Source organism: Folsomia candida, unplaced genomic scaffold (genome assembly GCF_002217175.1).
Source record: "Folsomia candida strain VU population unplaced genomic scaffold, ASM221717v1 Fcan01_Sc011, whole genome shotgun sequence".
NCBI lineage: Eukaryota > Metazoa > Arthropoda > Collembola > Entomobryomorpha > Isotomidae > Folsomia > Folsomia candida.
The window spans coordinates 980,232-998,883 of NW_019091203.1; the positions used below are offsets into that span (position 1 = coordinate 980,232).

At 40.5% G+C, this 18,652-nt stretch overlaps 2 protein-coding genes across 2 annotated transcripts; one reads left to right on the forward strand and one right to left on the reverse strand.

Annotated features, from left to right (window-relative positions):
- Positions 1-5,445: 5,445 nt before the first annotated feature.
- Positions 5,446-6,780, forward strand: LOC118437043. The gene is made up of 2 exons (XM_035855814.1): positions 5,446-6,389; positions 6,477-6,780. The coding sequence occupies exons 1-2, from the start codon at positions 5,446-5,448 to the stop codon at positions 6,778-6,780; spliced, it is 1,248 nt and encodes a 415-aa protein (XP_035711707.1).
- A 10,605-nt stretch (positions 6,781-17,385) lies between these two features.
- Positions 17,386-18,531, reverse strand: LOC118437044 (ATP-dependent DNA helicase PIF1-like). The gene has a single exon (XM_035855815.1). It carries the CDS (start codon positions 18,529-18,531, stop codon positions 17,386-17,388), a length of 1,146 nt encoding a protein of 381 aa, XP_035711708.1.
- Between the last annotated feature and the right edge of the window lie 121 nt (positions 18,532-18,652).

The window sequence follows — 18,652 nt, forward strand, 5'->3', positions numbered from 1 at the left end:
GCAAATGCCTTTACATTAATTCCCAGCATAATAATCTGTAGCGGATTTAATGTACATTTAAGTGTCAAAATAATAAAAGTATGTATTACCGACAAATCTTGCTGACATGATTGCATAATAAATGAACCATATCGAATTGGTTTAATCAATAAATATTTATATGTGTAAGTGGCCGTCCAGAAATTACGTAACACAAATATCACGAATTTGTACACCCTCCTCCTTTCTCCTTTAACATGTGTAACATTAAGCACGATATCATTGGAGCGGCCCACACTCGTGTGGAAGAACATTTATACATACATCAATTTTAAAAGTAGGTATACGTATGTATCTAAATAGTTTAAACATTTTTATAAATGTAGCAACCTGCTAATTATGAATCTAAATGAAGGTGAAGGCTTCGTTCATTATCAGTGAGAGATAAGATGTGTAGATCAATATGTAGATATTCCTGGTTTACCAAGCTAACCAGCATTCAAACCTTCACCAGCCTTTTAACATTCAGAACCCATGTATATTCCGTCATATAAAAATTTTGTATGACTCGACCGATCGTGACAAATTCATGATTGGTTTCAACTTGGTGGGATACCACTAGAAGGACTTTCTTCACAATCGTTACTTCTAAATAAATGAGAAGCATTGTCAGATTCCGTGTAAAATGCTGTAGCCATCAATATCTACGCAAATATCGATCAGGAACCTTACAACTTGCATATATAAATAATTCATTATTTTTCTGCCCAGACTCCATTACCGAATGAAAATAAACATGAAACAGCTTTGATGCAGAGGTCAACGCCGGAGGTTTACACGGCGGCGGCGAGAAAATGTATATTGGTCGGCGGCGGTGGCGGCGTGCCGCGGCGTGGTGATCAAATATCTTCGGCGGCGCCTAAATAAATTTCTAAATGTATCTACAGCAGGATCTGAAACATGCCAATAATCGGAAATGTACCATATTTCTTGCAGGATGTATCTTTTCTTTAACCTATTCTTCATCATCCACTTTAGTAAAGTCGAAAATTTTATATCTGACTGTTTAAAGTTTTACATTTGGCCATTTTATCAAAGCTGCGTGGAAGATCACAACCTTTTTCATTTCACGCAGTTACGTTTAACATTTCTTGCATAATTTTATGATGCGTTTAAGTTTACTTAAACTTGGTAATAACTTGTTGCTCTTATTTCGTACTTGGAACGGCAAACCCCTAAACTTGAGTTCGACAATAAATTTTTTTTAATAAATCAAATGTAATCTCGTAAAGGAGGAGGCACCCTTCTTATGGGAAAACTGCCTGCCGTCGAATTTTCTGAATTTTTGATATGTTGTAGACTTCGATGTGCTGAACAAAAGTCTCCATACCCCCGACCCCAGGTTTTCGCTGGTTTGACCTCCAACAGAGGTCAAAGGTCAGTATAACTTGGCCATAACTAAGTATATGTAAAATTTTACAAATTTGTCCTGACGTCAGTTGTTGATGGATTTTCAAAATTCCGGATGTTTTGGAAACGTGGGACCGTTGGGCGAAATATATATTTCCAGATTTTTTTAATTCGGCCACACCCCCTATATATTGATGTAATAAAGTATAAAACTGAGATTAATATCTCTAACTAATCATTCAACTCCACATTGAAGTTAAGACAGCATAGTTGCCGATTCTTTGCGTAATTGATTTACATTGTCATGTCATCGAAAAATAGGTCAGAGGGTCACACCCCACTCTAGTGGGGTCCCTGTGGGTGTGGTCCGAACAGGAAAAAATGTATAAAGTCGGTTCCTAGTATTGTTTCTGAAATTAACTATTGTAATCGAGGGTAATTTTGTATGTCTGCCCCACTTGTACACCATGACCTTAATGTGTATGGCGTAGGGGAGAGGGGGTGTGGCTTTTGGCGATTTTGCGACAGTTTTATCAATACCTGGCTTGCGGCACATCATTTTTCTCAGCACACAAAGCCGATTACGACCGCTTGTTCAAAATTTCAAAACCACACCCACTGGGGGTGTGGTCATTGTCGGCTATTTCAATCCAACGCAAGTATCTCATGCGACATATCATTTTTCTCAGCACACAAAGCCGATTACGACCGCTTGTTCAAAATTTCAAAACCACACCCACTGGGGGTGTGGTCATTGTCGACTATTTCAATCCAACGCAAGTATCTCATGCGACATAACATTTGTCTCAGCGCACAAAGCTGATTACGACGGCAAATTAAAAATTTAAAAACCACACCTCTTGGGGTGGGGTCCTTGGCGGCAATTTCAATTTAACACCAGCACGTCAAGCGATATATCATTTTTCTCAATACATCCGTAGAAATATCGCTCCACCTACGCGTTGACCTTCTGTGGTCATATGCATCTAAGGTCAACCGAAAGCCCATCAGAATTCTTATGAACCATATATTTTTCTAAAGTTAATGGCCTCTGGAACAATACACTTGAGGTCTGCCGGTAACCATTTACGTTTCAAGGCGATGTAAAGGCGCATATGTCTATATACAACTGGGACAAAAAGTTTCTGTTGACAACACCTATCCTAGTGGAATTTATAATTCCTACATATTTCAATAAATGTGTCCGTCCGACGAAATCTATATAAGACATTTTTAGTTCGATTTCTACCCTGGAATATTACGGTTAACAATAGCATGTCATGCTGCATAATTTTCAGCGGGACGGAGGAATTGGATGACCGCAAACCATACTCTTGTGGATAAAATCATGTTTTTAAGCCGAGCCCCCTCCTAATATCTAATCGTGGCTACGCTACTGGATTGGGCACATACATACCTTCCATGGCCAATTGCTGCTGCCGCTGGTTCCCAGGATCCTTCGATAAATTTCGAAATAACGGGACAATTAAAGATTTAAGTTTTATGTTTGAAATTTGGCGAGTAAAACATTTTAAATCCCAGTTTCACCACGCGATTCCTCATCACAAAGTACATAAAATACGAAGGTCATCGAAAAATCTCGGGAACCATGACGTATTACCTAGTAAAACGATCCTTCGGATAGAAGGGTTTAAAAGTCACCCAGTCACGAGGACATGACACGAAGAAAATTAAGAAAGCGGCATAAAGTGCATTATCGTACTCAGTTTTGCTGCGTTGCCAATGATTAGATCATTTGGAGAAATATTACGCCGGAATGTTCCACACCCGATTTGCAACAATGAAATCAAAGATGATGATATCTCTTAATTGTAAGGCAAATAAATACCAATGCGTACATACGTGCTTGCTTAATAGGACTAGATGTACAATTAATTAAACCAAAATAAAGTAAAAATCATAAAATGATAAATTTATTTTTGCTTCAACATTTGCAATATCACTCGTACTTACCCCTTGTTTATTATATTATAATTTTGAGAATTTCATGTCTAACCTAGGTGCTATTTTGTTGTAAACAAGTTACATACGATGTCAATATACATGTGGCTACATACATACACATATATACCATTAATAAATATCTATGTACATATGTGCATTCATGAGTATATACTTTGCACATGAATATCTTCATACGCACTTAAAATACGTCACATTGAATGACTTAATTACGGCGTTGTCCACAAGAGGAGTTCTGTTATAAACAGTGAACCGTAACTGCGCAGTTGATACTACGCAGTATCAACTGCGTAGTTATCGTTGACTGTAGTGAATAGGTAGGCAAAGTGGGACACAAAAGAACGCCGATGATTCAGTCTACAAGCAACTATCAGCTGGGTTGGAATGGTTGGAAGCGCAACAATAAAGTTTCGGTAGCAGACTTCAACATCACACGCTTATCGGTGGAAATTTTTCGGGTGGGAGTGGTGGGGTGCACCACTCCCGCAGTATTTTGGGTGGGAGTGGTGGGGTGCACCACTCCCGCAGTATTTTGGGTGGGAGTGGTGGGGTGCACCACTCCCGCAGTATTTAGGGTGGGAGTGGTGGGGTGCACCACTCCCGCAGTATTTCGGGTGGGAGCTTGAGGGTGGCACCTCAGCACCACAAAAACCTTGGGGTTGGGGGGTATCTCGGGGTGGGAGACCCACCTTCCGTGGAAGGGGAGGGGGGGAGTTGGTCCAACTACAACGGGCCCAGTCCGTAGTGTCCCGGTTGGCGGGTAGGAAGTGGGCCCTACGTGGCGCAGACGGGCCTTGCGAGAACTGGGCACAACCCCCTTTCTCCCTTGTTAGGCCGGGTGTGCGTTAACCCGTCTTCGGACGGCGTGGGGTAGGGTAATTGACAATCCCCTACCTCATCCAGCCATGCTAGAATGGCTAGCACAACCCCGCGTGCCCCTGGTTAAAATGGGCCACGACAGTCATTGCATTGCAAGCGCTGTCATTGCACGTGGTCGCATTAGGGGGTGGTTTTCAGGTTTTAGGGACAATGTTACGTTTTCAAATTTCGAATAATTTTAATAATGATAAGAATACATACATAGATACATAAATGCATGTATACATATGTAGATGAATTCATACATAGGCACACACAAACACACATATGTAGATGAATTCATACATAGGCACACACAAACACACATATGTAGATGAATTCATATAATATTCATATGAATACATATATACACACACATAAAGTATATACATATGTTGGGTCACAGACGATAGACCATGAAGTTAAATTTTGTGAAACATTTTGTGTCCCTTGATATTTATGAAGCAGCGATATGTTTGTTTTTAGACATAAGTACGCAATGCTCCCAGTTCAAATTCACGTACATCTTTGCTGGAAAGGATTTATTTGCAAATTTAAATGCATGACGGGTTGCGATTTCATTTTTATTTGTTTCAATTAGGGTAGCAACACTTTCCTCCCCGACGACTCGGCACAATTTTTTGGAACGGAATACATTTCGGAATAACTAACAACGGCCTGAGTTTTGTGCTCCAGGGAACTCAGGTGGCGCTTTGCTGGTAGAAGTTGTGGATACGCGCGTACCTCTTTCTGATTGCACTAGCCGGGTGGCGAAATGCGCTAATCAGCAGAGATCTCGTTGTTGAACCTGCTCGGGGAGCTCTAGGCCAGCGAAGAACTATCAAGTTGTCACCTATTGAAATCCAACGGTGGTTCAGTGTGCTCCGCACGAATGCAATCCGTAACCAAGCGCCAGACTACAATGACGAAAACACAATTGCAGACAATGATTTCTTTACCATCACCTCATTAAGCAAAGATCAGTTCAGAAACTTGTACGAGCTGTGTGGGCCTGTGCAAGTTTCTGGACATGATAGAATAGTATATAAAATCGACTTGATCATGTTCCTTTGTAAGCTTAGGCAAGGAATACCTGACGAATTCTTGAAAGCAATATTCCACTACTCGACACGACAAGCAGTCAGCTTGGCGGTGAATAAGGTTAGAGAATCACTTATGAGGGCATTTGTAAGAACTAATCTGGGCCCCGACAGTATGACCCGACAACAATTTATTCATCGACATGTATCAGATTTTGCCAACCAACTGTACAACCCTAACCCGGAAAAACCTCAGGCCATATTGTGCATTGATGGCACATACATTGAAATAGCCACTAGCTCTAACTTTAGAATTGCCCGCCAAAGTTATTGCATGCACAAGAGCTACCATCTTGTGAAGCCAATCATGATAGTTGCACCAGATGGTTATATTTTCGATGTCCACGGCCCGTATTTCTCAGATTCAAAGAACAACGATGCAAAAATCTTAATTGATGAACTCCAGCGTGATATTCGTGGATTTGGTCAGTGGATTCAAGAGGGCGACATCGTCATCGTAGACTACGGTTACCGCGAATCAATCCCGACACTTCAGAGATTAGGAATACGAGCTAAAATACCAAATATTGTGAGAGGAAGAGCCACGCGAGACCAGTTACCTACAGAAGAGGCGAACAATAATAGACTGATCACCAAAAGCCGATGGGTTGTGGAAGCGAGAAATGGTCATTTGAAAAGTGTCTTCAAATTTTTCGCCCATCGAGTGGAATCTCACAACTGTGTGCATTTAGGAGACCTAGTCAGGATAGCCTGTGCACTATTGAATGCCTTCCATCTACCAATAACTATGCCTGGCTACAACGCTGACGAAGCCAAAGAAATGTTAAGAATAGCTGCTCAACCTAACCATCTCATGCAACGTGTTCACGATGAACGTCTAGAAACACGAGCTCCTACTCAATGGTTCCCTATGACTTCAGACCATCTACCAGCTTTCCCACATTTGTCGCTGCAGTATCTACGCGACCTTACTTTCGGAAAGTACCAGGTTAAGCTAGCCCCTGCTTACGTCCAGGATAAGAATACAAGGGACGGCGAGTACCGCTTCGATTTAAGCCGCGAAAGCCCAGGGCTTCTAAGGGCTCAAGTTTATTCCAGGTAGAAATTTTTATAATAATTGTATTACATCATATTGTAAATAACTTGATCAAGTAAGCTTACTTTTTATTCCAATTGTATTTTCAGACACACTCGAGCTGCAAAATACCAACTGTGGATTCAGTTCCACGAGGTACCCTTTGAGGAAGCCTTAGCGGGAGAGCAACTGCCACACCCTCTTCCAAATCCAATTCAAGGTTGGTATTGCCAGTGCAAAACAGGGGCTCGCACCTTGGGAACTTGTTCGCATATTGCAAGTGTACTCTGGTTCATGAGCTGGGCAAGACACCAAGATAAATTACAAGCTCCATCGCATAGTCTCCTAGGCATTATCGATGATGCTGCCCACAGAGACGCTCCGGAGTTATTTGATGATGCAGATGACAACTGACTAACGTAAGTACTGCGCCATCATGTTATTACAATCATCCTTACCAGCAAAGGTGTCCAAACCATTCCTCATAACGATGGATCAAACTAGTTCTAACGGCATCAAACAAAGCCATCAACCGACCATGTCAATTTATAACTTATCCGCTTTGGGTACAAGACACACACCGAGTAGATATAACCTGCTTATAAAAGATAAAGTTTTAAAAATTGGCAAGAAAACTAATTTCGTCATCTTAATCGCATTTGGGCGCCGAGAAAAATGGTATGTCGCATAAAATAGTTCCCAGGAACCACACCCCCAGGGGGCGTGGTTTTGGAATTTTGTATACGCCGTCTTAATCCGCTTTGTGCGCTGAGACAAATGATATGTCGCATGAGAGACTTGCGTTGGATTGAAATAGTCGACAATGACCACACCCCCAGTGGGTGTGGTTTTGAAATTTTGAACAAGCGGTCGTAATCGGCTTTGTGTGCTGAGAAAAATGATATGTCGCATGAGATACTTGCGTTGGATTGAAATAGCCGACAATGACCACACCCCCAGTGGGTGTGGTTTTGAAATTTTGAACAAGCGGTCGTAATCGGCTTTGTGTGCTGAGAAAAATGATGTGCCGCAAGCCAGGTATTGATAAAACTGTCGCAAAATCGCCAAAAGCCACACCCCCTCTCCCCTACGCCATACACATTAAGGTCATGGTGTACAAGTGGGGCAGACATACAAAATTACCCTCGATTACAATAGTTAATTTCAGAAACAATACTAGGAACCGACTTTATACATTTTTTCCTGTTCGGACCACACCCACAGGGACCCCACTAGAGTGGGGTGTGACCCTCTGACCTATTTTTCGATGACATGACAATGTAAATCAATTACGCAAAGAATCGGCAACTATGCTGTCTTAACTTCAATGTGGAGTTGAATGATTAGTTAGAGATATTAATCTCAGTTTTATACTTTATTACATCAATATATAGGGGGTGTGGCCGAATTAAAAAAATCTGGAAATATATATTTCGCCCAACGGTCCCACGTTTCCAAAACATCCGGAATTTTGAAAATCCATCAACAACTGACGTCAGGACAAATTTGTAAAATTTTACATATACTTAGTTATGGCCAAGTTATACTGACCTTTGACCTCTGTTGGAGGTCAAACCAGCGAAAACCTGGGGTCGGGGGTATGGAGACTTTTGTTCAGCACATCGAAGTCTACAACATATCAAAAATTCAGAAAATTCGACGGCAGGCAGTTTTCCCATAAGAAGGGTGCCTCCTCCTTTCAGTTAGAAAATTTTAAAAATACATATCGATCTTCAAAATAAAATAAATTATATTTACAAAAATCTAAGTTTAAAAATAATACAAAATCGATATTAAAGAAATGAATATTAAAAAATTCAACACATTTAAATATAAATTTTGGCGCCGCCGCGCCGACGAGATTTTCACGGCGGCGGGCCGCATACCCATTCGGCGTTCGGCGGCTTGCAATCGGCAGCGTTGACCTCTGCCTGACCTTGCCACGCAATACCTTTCCGACTACTGTCGCTAAGCTATTCTTCAACCAAGTATAACTACTTAACTTGGCCAAGCAAGTTGAACCACTTTTCAAAACTGCATTAGTAGGAATTTTTTAAAACGTTATTTTCAATTACGCTAGGGTTTGGCTCACCGAATTTGAAAGAATTCTCCATTTTTTGACAAAATTCCATGGCGTCTTTTCTCTTCTCAACAATCCTTCTCGCACTGGGGATTAGTATTCAATGCTCTGTAATTCCCAATCAAATTACCGGTCACAACCAGCAAATACCTCCGATTCCTCACTTGCAGGAATTGGACATCGTAAAATTGCTCAAGGGCGTACCCTCCACTTGCGATGTCAACATTGCTCGAGACCTTGGGAAGGGTGAAGAGTTTGCTGACTTCACTCCCGACGACGCGGAATACACCTGGCCTACCACCATTGCCGATATACACGTTTATTCCTTGGAGGAACGACCAAATGCGAGATCACTTCTAGATATTTCTCAGATCAGAGTGTCGGCGGGGTGCAGGATCCCATTAATGATAGCGTCCGGAAGGAGGACCAATAATATAGTACTCGGAGATGAAATAGGACGACAGGAAGCCTTCATTGAATCATTCTGGTGGTTGTATCAAATTACCAAATTCCACAAATACAAGATTTTCGCTCCAGGCGGATGGATGCCTTTCGAATACCCCATTACACGCCCACATATGACAATATTCTACACCGTTCCAGCAATAATGCCATTGATGTCAGAATACTTTACGGGGACAATCCGTGGAACCATCGAAGATAAAATTATACGAACAGGAGAAGTTGTCACCGTTCTTAATTCCAAGTTGTATGGAACATATTCAATTTGCATACACAGGGTTCGAGAAGATGGAGCAAAGTCCTTACTATTTCGTTCAAGACTTGAATGTCATTCCTTCAAAACTGAGGCGGGCACACATTTGGTGGAAGCAGGTGTAAGACATGCGTTGCAAAACACTGCCTGGACGATTCACATGCACACGTTTCTTGATACAGCTGAAGTTAAATCCATGGGATTCATATCACTTTTACATTTCAATCCCTTCGACCGGCGAAAAAATTTTCACCGATATATTCAAGCTCAACTGTTCTACCAACTCCTTCTGAGGGGAGCGAATGTCAACTTGGAGTTTGGTATATCGGGCAGATTAGTGTCACATGTGATGAGCGGTTCCAATATGCTTTCGGACCAATTCATATATATCCGTCAAGGGGGAACCCAGTTTCTAACCTGCTACGAAGAGAAACTTCTGACCTTTGCGTTCTACCAGAGCCCATTCAAGTTAGAGTTGTGGCTCGGTATTATTGTTTCCCTCGTTGCGGTGGTGACAAGCCTCACCCTTTTCACAAAATACTACTTCAATGGGAAAGATCACCCTCCCTCTTTCGCCCCATGGGTGCTTGTCCTCGGAACAGTTTTCGATGAAGCCGGTTCTATACCATGGAGATTAGAGCTGCAGACATTTCATCGACTCGTGTTTGGATCTTGGGCGTTGATGGCTATCTTCCTTACAAACTGCTACACTAGCATCATGATTACCGAGTTAAACGCCCCGTTTCCGGGAACACAACCGGAAACTTTTTGGGATTTAGTTTGCGGGAACCGGGCCATTTCATTCAGAAATATAACAAAGTGGGCAGAACAAGAAAACATTTTATTTTACTGGGAAAACATGATGTTTGGAGAAAGCAATTACCGGTCCAAAGAAGGAGCCCCGGATTTTAGCGTCGTAAATATTTCTGCAGAAATGCAAAATCCCTGCGCAAGGAAACACTGTTTTCGGTTGCTCTCACCGTCCGGGGATACCTTTAAGGTCTCCTGAAATCTTCATTTCTCGTACAAGATTTTGGTTCATTCTGTTCGGTTTTTTCAGACGTTTCTTTGTCATTAATGGATGGAAGGGTTTTTTAGGAAACGAAAAGTTATACGCCGAGTTTCTTCTCCTGCGTCCAAAACATTATCACAGAAGTCCCTTAGATATATCGTACTTATCGAAGCTTACAGGACTAGAGTTGGTGACAGAGTTGAAGATGGCGAACGAGCGCGAACTTGTCAATTGTATGAAATCCGTCTTCATATCCGACTCTATCCACATTTCCTCGGAGCTGAGTTTCCTATCTGAAAAATATGCTTGGAAGAAGAACAAATTTGTGAAAGGGAAAGACATGTTGAGTCCCATGTGGGAGAGTTGGCAATTTGTTTATGCAGAAGGAAGTAAAATCCCGGAATATTTTAAAGCTATGCTGTCATCGGGAATTTGGGATCGATTGACAATTGAAATAATTGCAGGAAGGAACAAAGGGTGAGTACCTGTTATTAAATCTCCTTTGGGAGGAAAAAGTATTTCTCAAGCACTGAACAGCGCACTGGTAACGCTATTCATTCTCTGCGCAGGCGCCTTGCTTGCTTCTTTATTCCCACTTGTATTGGAATGCCGATGTTATTTGCAAATCTGGCTGAAGGCCATTTCCAACGCAATAGCGCGAATCCTTCGTAGTTGCGGAAAATCAGCAATCTTTAAAATGAGCCGAAATAAATCGGTTTATCCTTCAACGGCGGAAATGTCACAAACTGCACCGGGGACTAGCACAGCTTGTCAGTCGAAAGAAGAGAATGAGGACCAGTTTGCGCGATTATAAATTACTCAGGTCTTCTAAAAAAATCTCGAGTACCAGAGGCTGAAGGACTGAAGGAAGCGGGGAGACAAGATTTTATTTACAAATGGACAACATTTAGCGGTCAAGAACAAGCCATCAGGTCATTATGAAAGAAAATAAAAAGAAGGAATCCTAAGAAATTCAATAATATAAAGACACAATTGAAAGCAAAATCCGACGCAAATGAAACTGGAAACAAGAAAATTACGCTGCCAAATTTGGAGGAGGAACTTCTTGGTGTTGTGAATCAGGAAGATAATCTCAACTATGCAAAAATTTCAGTATGGGCTTGCCACACTAAATATAATTTAAATCAAATATTTAAACCCGTTTAACTGATAATATTAAATTATTTCAGGGTGACATCTCATCTGCCTCAGCCATGAAGATACCACCGAACACGGTTTCTGTTGCACTTTCATCAGCACCTAGTCGCAAGCGGAAAATTCCTTCATACAACAGGAGCCATCAGAGAATAAGCACAAGTGCCCCACCTAAGACTAGCCCTTAACTAATCGAAATTCTGAGGGTTGTCAAACCACGCGGCGCCCTAATATTTTCCTAATGATGACGAAAATGTCCTTAATATCTAGGAGCTATCTTCGCCACAATTAAAAGACCCAATGATTCTAGAACAGATAAAGCTACCAAGTTTCAACTACGAAAAATTGAAACATACCCTTGTCATTTCAAAATCGAGAAATCAATACCTGCCCGATAACACCGAATTTCTAAGAGTGTACATACATATTCGCATGTTAACTTTTCAGAACTTTTGTTAAATGGCAAGTATATATTTTTAGAATTATTTCAGGGTTATACATAAAATTGAATTTTTCATTATTGATGAATAATCTTACAAATTTTGTACTCAAATCCCTATTTTTGTCAACTTTCAGGCACCCACTAAATCTACTGAGGGTTAGGCGAGATTATGGAACCTGTCGCTATTTGCCCATATACGCTAAACAATGGCGCTAATTCCAAATATTCGAAACTTTTCTGGAAGCTTGGTTCAAGCTGCGCCGTGACCCAAAAGCTCATTTTCTAAATTTTGAAAACGGGTCCAAAAATGGACCCCAAAGAGCTCCATGCTGTTAAAACAGTTTGCCAAGCAATAATGACGTACAAAAAACTCCTGACCAAACTCCAGGACGAAACAATTCTCATTTCCAATAGCCAAATGCCTAAAATAAAGGATTCAGTTGGAAAAAGGAACCAGGCTATGGAACTAGGACTTCCGCAGCCACCCAATCACTACCCCCGAAAAGTGCGAAAAGCGACGCTTGTCAGAAAAGTTAACCGTGACCTTAAAAAAGATAATCCACTGACCCAAAATCGATTGGCAAAGAAGCACCAAGTCTCACAACATACAATAGGCCGAATTATTCATCAAGATCTACGGAAGAAGACACTTAAAAAGACGAGAGTTCACGTACTAAAACCGCGCCACAAAAAAATACGGAGGACAACATGTCAGAAGCTGTACAAAAGTCATTTGGCCGGAAATCGGTCTGAATTTGTTGTCACATTGGACGAGGCACTTTTCTTGGTCCAAGATTGCAAAGAGACTCGAAGAATTTGCTATTCAGAGTCCCGAATTTATATGGAGAAGTTTGTGTGCGAGAAAAGTGAAAAGTTTGCGGTCACGGTTATGGTAGTGGGGGCAATGAGCGGTCGTGGAACTCTCCCTTTGATTCGAGTTCCCCATAATGTAAAGATTAATGCCACCTACTATGTTTTAAAGTTTTAAAAGCACTTTTGGAAGAAAAAATTCCAAAGCGTTATCGTGGCGAGGCCCACAAGGTATTTTTTCATTATGTCGCAGCGTCCTCTCACACCGCTCGGATCACCACCCAGTATGCAGCCATTCTTTTCTTAATATTCGGAATTTAAGTTATTTTGCATAAAGATAAACTAGTTACGTCCGGTTATGCGCCTTTAGTGCTTTAATTCTGATCTGAAACTTCAGATCGACACTTTGTTCAAATGGACATAAAATTTTTTATGCATTTTGCAAACTTCCAGATGAACAATGGTTCAAAGATAATCTGCTGCCGGCTTTAAAAGCCCGGCTTTTTGGAAATGATAACTTCATTCCTCATGAGAAAAGGATGAGGAATACGATGAAATCATTCAAAATATCCAGCAACGAATATTTCGCCCAAAAAATAGCAGTTTTCGACAGGTTCTATAATCTCGCCTAACCCTCAGTATGGGTAACGTTTGAAGCGATTATTGCAAATCCGAACAGTTCGGAAAAAGCGTGCATAATGGAAACGAAGATGATTGTGGATGGCAGTAGTATCTTGAAATTATTCGACATAAGAGATACGTTTCGAAACAAGAGGGTCCATCTTGGGCGCCAGTAGGAAGCGTGCAACCCGTGAGTGGTGGTATAATCAGGGTTGTTGTATTTAAATACTTCGGTATTTAAGATCAGTATTTAATTACCGGGTTTGGGTACTTTTTATTTATTATTAGCTCGCCCTGCGTAGCACGAGAGCTATTGAATTCCTCTTGTCCGTCCGTCCGTCTGTCTGTGTGTTCACGAGTTTTTTGCATCAATTGATGCTAATTAATAATCCCCTTGACCATTATAGAATAAATTAAGCGCACCATTGGTATCGAACAATCCGTGGCGCAAATGGTGCGAATTAATTGTGCAAATGGATTGAGAAAGCACTACAATTTTGGAATAAGTAGCACCGTTCGTATTGAACAGTTGGTTATCCAAGCTGATGCGACACAATTGGATGAGCATCAATTGATACTCACTCGAATGGATCAGGCCCATTTTTTCATAAATTAATAGCACCGTTGGTATCTGACAATCGGAAACACCAAATGATGCGAAAGAATTGGGGGCTTTGATGCATAACGCACGAATAGTGCATACTACTCGGCGGATTTTATTTGACAATTCTGACATAAATTTTTCAAAATTATCGGTGATCGTTGGTAGGTAATTCTGCACCAGTGATGCACAATTTTTGGACTTTCCTCGATGCATAATAATTATTGATCTATGTTGTTTAATATTTCTGCACCATTGGTGCAATGTTGCATAAACATTATTGCTCTACTTTGTTGGATTTTTCTGCACCATTGGTGCATAATTGCCAAAAACTAATGTGTCTATTTTGTTGCATTTTTGTGCACCTTTGGGGCAAGTTACAACCAAATCATTATTACAGGGTGAGCTACTTCTAACGTTACTACAGTTTGCCCCATTTCTTCTGTACCATTAGTGCAATTATATATGAATAGCATGGTTCTATTTTATCCGATTTTTCTGTACCATTGGTGATCGTCAAACGTACTTTTCACTTCAAATTACTTGCATGGTTTTACACAACACCAACTGGGTTTCGGCTCTCTATAAGCCCAAGACAGGTCGCTACTCCCGTTCATCAGGTAACCAGCCAGGTTACGACCCAGTGCGATTTCTATTTATGAACCCATGACATCTTACATCGCATCTGGGCCCTGGTAATGTCAACATTACCAGACCATTTGAAATGATAATTTTATTTCTATTTATGAACATCCTTACCACTCGCCATTAGATGCCACTACCTGTCCCAGTCAGTATCTCATTTGGGAAATAATTTCCTTGTACTTAACTCCGACCAGGAGTGCACTCAAATGAGACACTAGTAATGACTTGGGACACCCTAATCTCGATGACTTCATTGCAAAAATGCAATAAAATACACCTACCTTTTTTAAACGAAGTTGGGTAACTTTGAACCTTGATGTATCGTTTGAATCTGAAAAAATCAATTAGTGAACCAATCAAATAACTTGGATATTCCGATTGAACCAAAAAGATGAAGATCTGAAAATTGAATAAACTTAGATTAAATACATATATGACCCTAAAATTATATAAGGGCTGGTAGTGGCATACAGGGAGAGGTAATGCAAATAATTTTATTGTCGTTTTCAGTGATTATGATAATGATGCATATTTTTATGAGCTAGTTCTGGTAAAGTGTATTCCAACATTATCAGGGCAGCGTGATGATGGTAGAATGCCATGTATGAATCAAGTTTTGTTTACCATTTTTGTGACCTTTCGTGAAGCTAGTTTTGGTTAGTATCATTGTATGAGCCATGTGCCCTGGTAATGTGTATTTCAACATTATCAGGACAGCTTGATGATTGTATGCACTGTATGAATCAAGGTTTATAAGAGATGCATATTAACTACGTGTTATGACAATGGTGACTTTACGAGAGGTTAGATAGTTTTGAAGGTGGAATTATGTAGATATGTATAAGAAAATATAGCTATCGCCAACGCAGTCCGTCGAAACATAAACATTGTTATCATCATAGATTATCCAATCATTTTCACGTCTATAATTAACAACATAATGTCCTGAGTTTAAGGAATTGCCCAAATGACTAACTATAAGGGTCAAAGCGTATACATTGTCCGAGCCAGGTAACGTAAGAACATCTGATGCATACGACTTCTCCGTAATTTTTGTACCTTGATTTGTAAAAATTTTCAGATTAACCACTAACGTTCTTGGCGCCAATATCAGGTTAGATTTGAAATTAACCAATCCTGAGAACTTACAGTTCTCACAGAGATATTCCTGCTGCCCGGTGAAATGATTATTAACGCACTCTTGTAAATTTTGCGTTGACCTTCCGATGGATAGGAAAGTACACGATTCATTTCTCGTTCCTTTACTTTTACAAGTGCACGTAACCTCAGTTTCTATAGTGGAAATATATTCCTCTAGAGATAAACCAGAGTTGCGTAAGTTCTGCAGGAGGTCAAGGAGAAATAGATGGGGGTCATCTTGCATTCCAATTGAGTATGATGGCATGCATTCAACTAACTCCAGCCTGGTGCTTCTAAGGTGGCTAAGTGAAACTGGGGTGACTAATGCGTGAAAGAATCCTATTAGACAACGAGATAGATGATCTTCATTACATTTCAGAAATGCTTGAATGGAAGGAGATTCACAGATTACGTGAAGAATTGTGCTAATGTAGCATGTATTTCCTAAATTTGGAATTCCGAGATGAATTGAAGGGGTTGGTTCGGAAATTACAATGTCTACAGATAAAGCTTCGTTCTCTATGTCCATTTCCGACTCCTCGGGTTCGTCGCCTATGTCATTTTCGCTTACATCTACCTCCATTAATTCGGTGTGGCAATCTTCTAATTCCACATGTGAAGGCAATATATCTACATCATTTGGCCAAGTCACACAAATTGGTTTATGATAGCTAAAATAGCTTTCGTAGAACCAAGCTGAAACGCCATTCACATTAGAAAGACATGCATCTATCGATGTATTCCCATCCGTACTACTTTCTAAAGGAGTTATTAATCTGAAACCCATTGAAGAAAAAATCTGCCTCATTTGACATCCATCTTGGGTTAGAAAATTCAGGTTGAAGTCGCCGAAAACAATCATTGGAGAGCCTTTTGTGCTAGTTAAAAGATTTCTGATGTCCTGTAGAAAACTCATCGTCCTATATTGAGGACTACGGTATAACATGCAAATTCTTACACCGTTTTGAATCCATCGAACTATTTGCAAATGTTTAGTGACACTTAAATTTCGATGTGAGTATTGAAAATCTGATATGCTCGCAGAGAACGAGTCACTTCTAAACACCAGTGTTCCAATAGATGACTGCATAGACGGTGAATCTATTCGATGCAAAAGTGTAAATCCAGGCAGTTCTACCATATCTGAAATCAATGTCCGAGTTTCACAAAAGCATTGCATATCAGCTTCCATGTAGTTTCTATCAGCAACAATATCGTCATAGTGTGCTCGGAAAGACTGAATGTTGTGGAATACGAGTTTATTGGGATCATCTAGGTCTGGTAAATATCTGAGTGAATATGGGAATGATAATTCGCAACCTGGAAAGCTCTAATGCTACAGGATGCCTTAAAGTATCGATTGCACGTGGAGCATTGAAAGTACCGCCAATAAGTAATCCTGATAACGAAGGTGCCCGACTCATAGCTACATATATCGCATCCCTTCTCAATCCTCGAGTTGGAATATTGGCAACTGTGTTTGGGATAGACAGACTGTGATTTATGGATGGAAATAGCATTAGCAGCAACCAGGGGAATTTGACGGCGAACAATTTGCATTCTTTGATAGTGCCCAAAACTATTTAATGCCTTGGTTTCCGAGAAGATCGGGGTCCAATGCAGCGGAATTTCTAATTGTTTGAGTAATCCTAAGTTATTTGCCCTTGCCAGTTGTCCTACCAATTTCTCCGAGAATTCCATAAATACAATCTTAACAGCTTTCTGCCCGTTAGTTAATGGCTTTTCAATTACCCTCATTAATTTTCCTGTAGCACCATTAAACAATCCATCAGATACGTCAATATTTGTTGTAATCATATAACGAAGGCCGACTCTCAAAGCTACGTGGTATGGCATTCCTCCGGTTTGCTGCAAACTTAAATATTCGGCGGACTCCAACATTGTTGGGAGCTTGTTGGGAGGCTAGAATCTTTCCACCCTGCACTCTATCTATGGCATATGAATTGTACAATGGCCCATTTGCTCGATTTATCGCTTCGCGATTAAATTTATCGCAATCTGCGTTGCTGTAAAACAACCATGTTGCATCATCTGGAACAATTAAGTTTTTTCCAATTTCTCTACTCTTGTACATTTGGATATCTTCTTCTTCAAGCATTCCCATGGACAGTCTATTTAGTGCAGTTGCAAACTTGGCGTCATCTTTTTGCCTCATGATTTCCTTAAGCTCAAATTGTCTAAATCTATTCCAGAGTGGATTTCCAATGATCGGGCCTAAAATTTCTTTGCTATCCTCGAAAACAAATTGTCCAAACACCGGACTAAGCTGATAGAAATCACCTACGACCAAGAGGCTAACCCCTCCGAATAATTCATCGACGCCTAAAATTTGTCTCAATCTTTGATCAATTTGGGTGAACATTTTCAAGCTAACTAACGAAATCTCATCGATTATCAAAACTTTTAAAGCCTCAAACTTACATCGCAAGGTATTGCATGAACCATGATCCAGTGGAGTCATTTTTCCTGCGTATTGATTGGGTGGGAGTCTAAATGCCGAGTGCAATGTCATACCAAAAACGTTAAATGCAGCTTTCCCTGTTGCTGCTGCTACTAGCACAGGAATTGCTTCACCACTTAATCCAGGTTCCTTGTCCGACATCCTTAATATGCACTGAACTATTGCAGTAATTAATCTACTCTTTCCTACACCGGCCTGCCCATGAATTACGTGGAAATTTTGTCCCGATCTTGCTTTTAAATTATTCAAAAGGTTCAATAAATATCTTATTTGAGATTCGTTCAAAGTCTTCATTAACTTGAGGTAATCGCCTGTTGGTATCAACTTAGGAGGTCGAATAGACATAAACTTTGAAGTTGAGTCCCCTAACTCAACAGCAAAATCTTGGTCTTCGGCAATGAACTCGATTGGAGTATGGTCGACCAAAGCATTGTCAAAAGTTTCCTCATCTCCCTGTGCCATACTCCCTGAGTCCTACCTCTAGCTCAGTTTCAAGAAAACATGGATCATATATTTGTCGTTTTTGTGTAATTTGATCTAAGAAGTTTTGATAAACTGAAACATGATCAATATCAAGAAGATC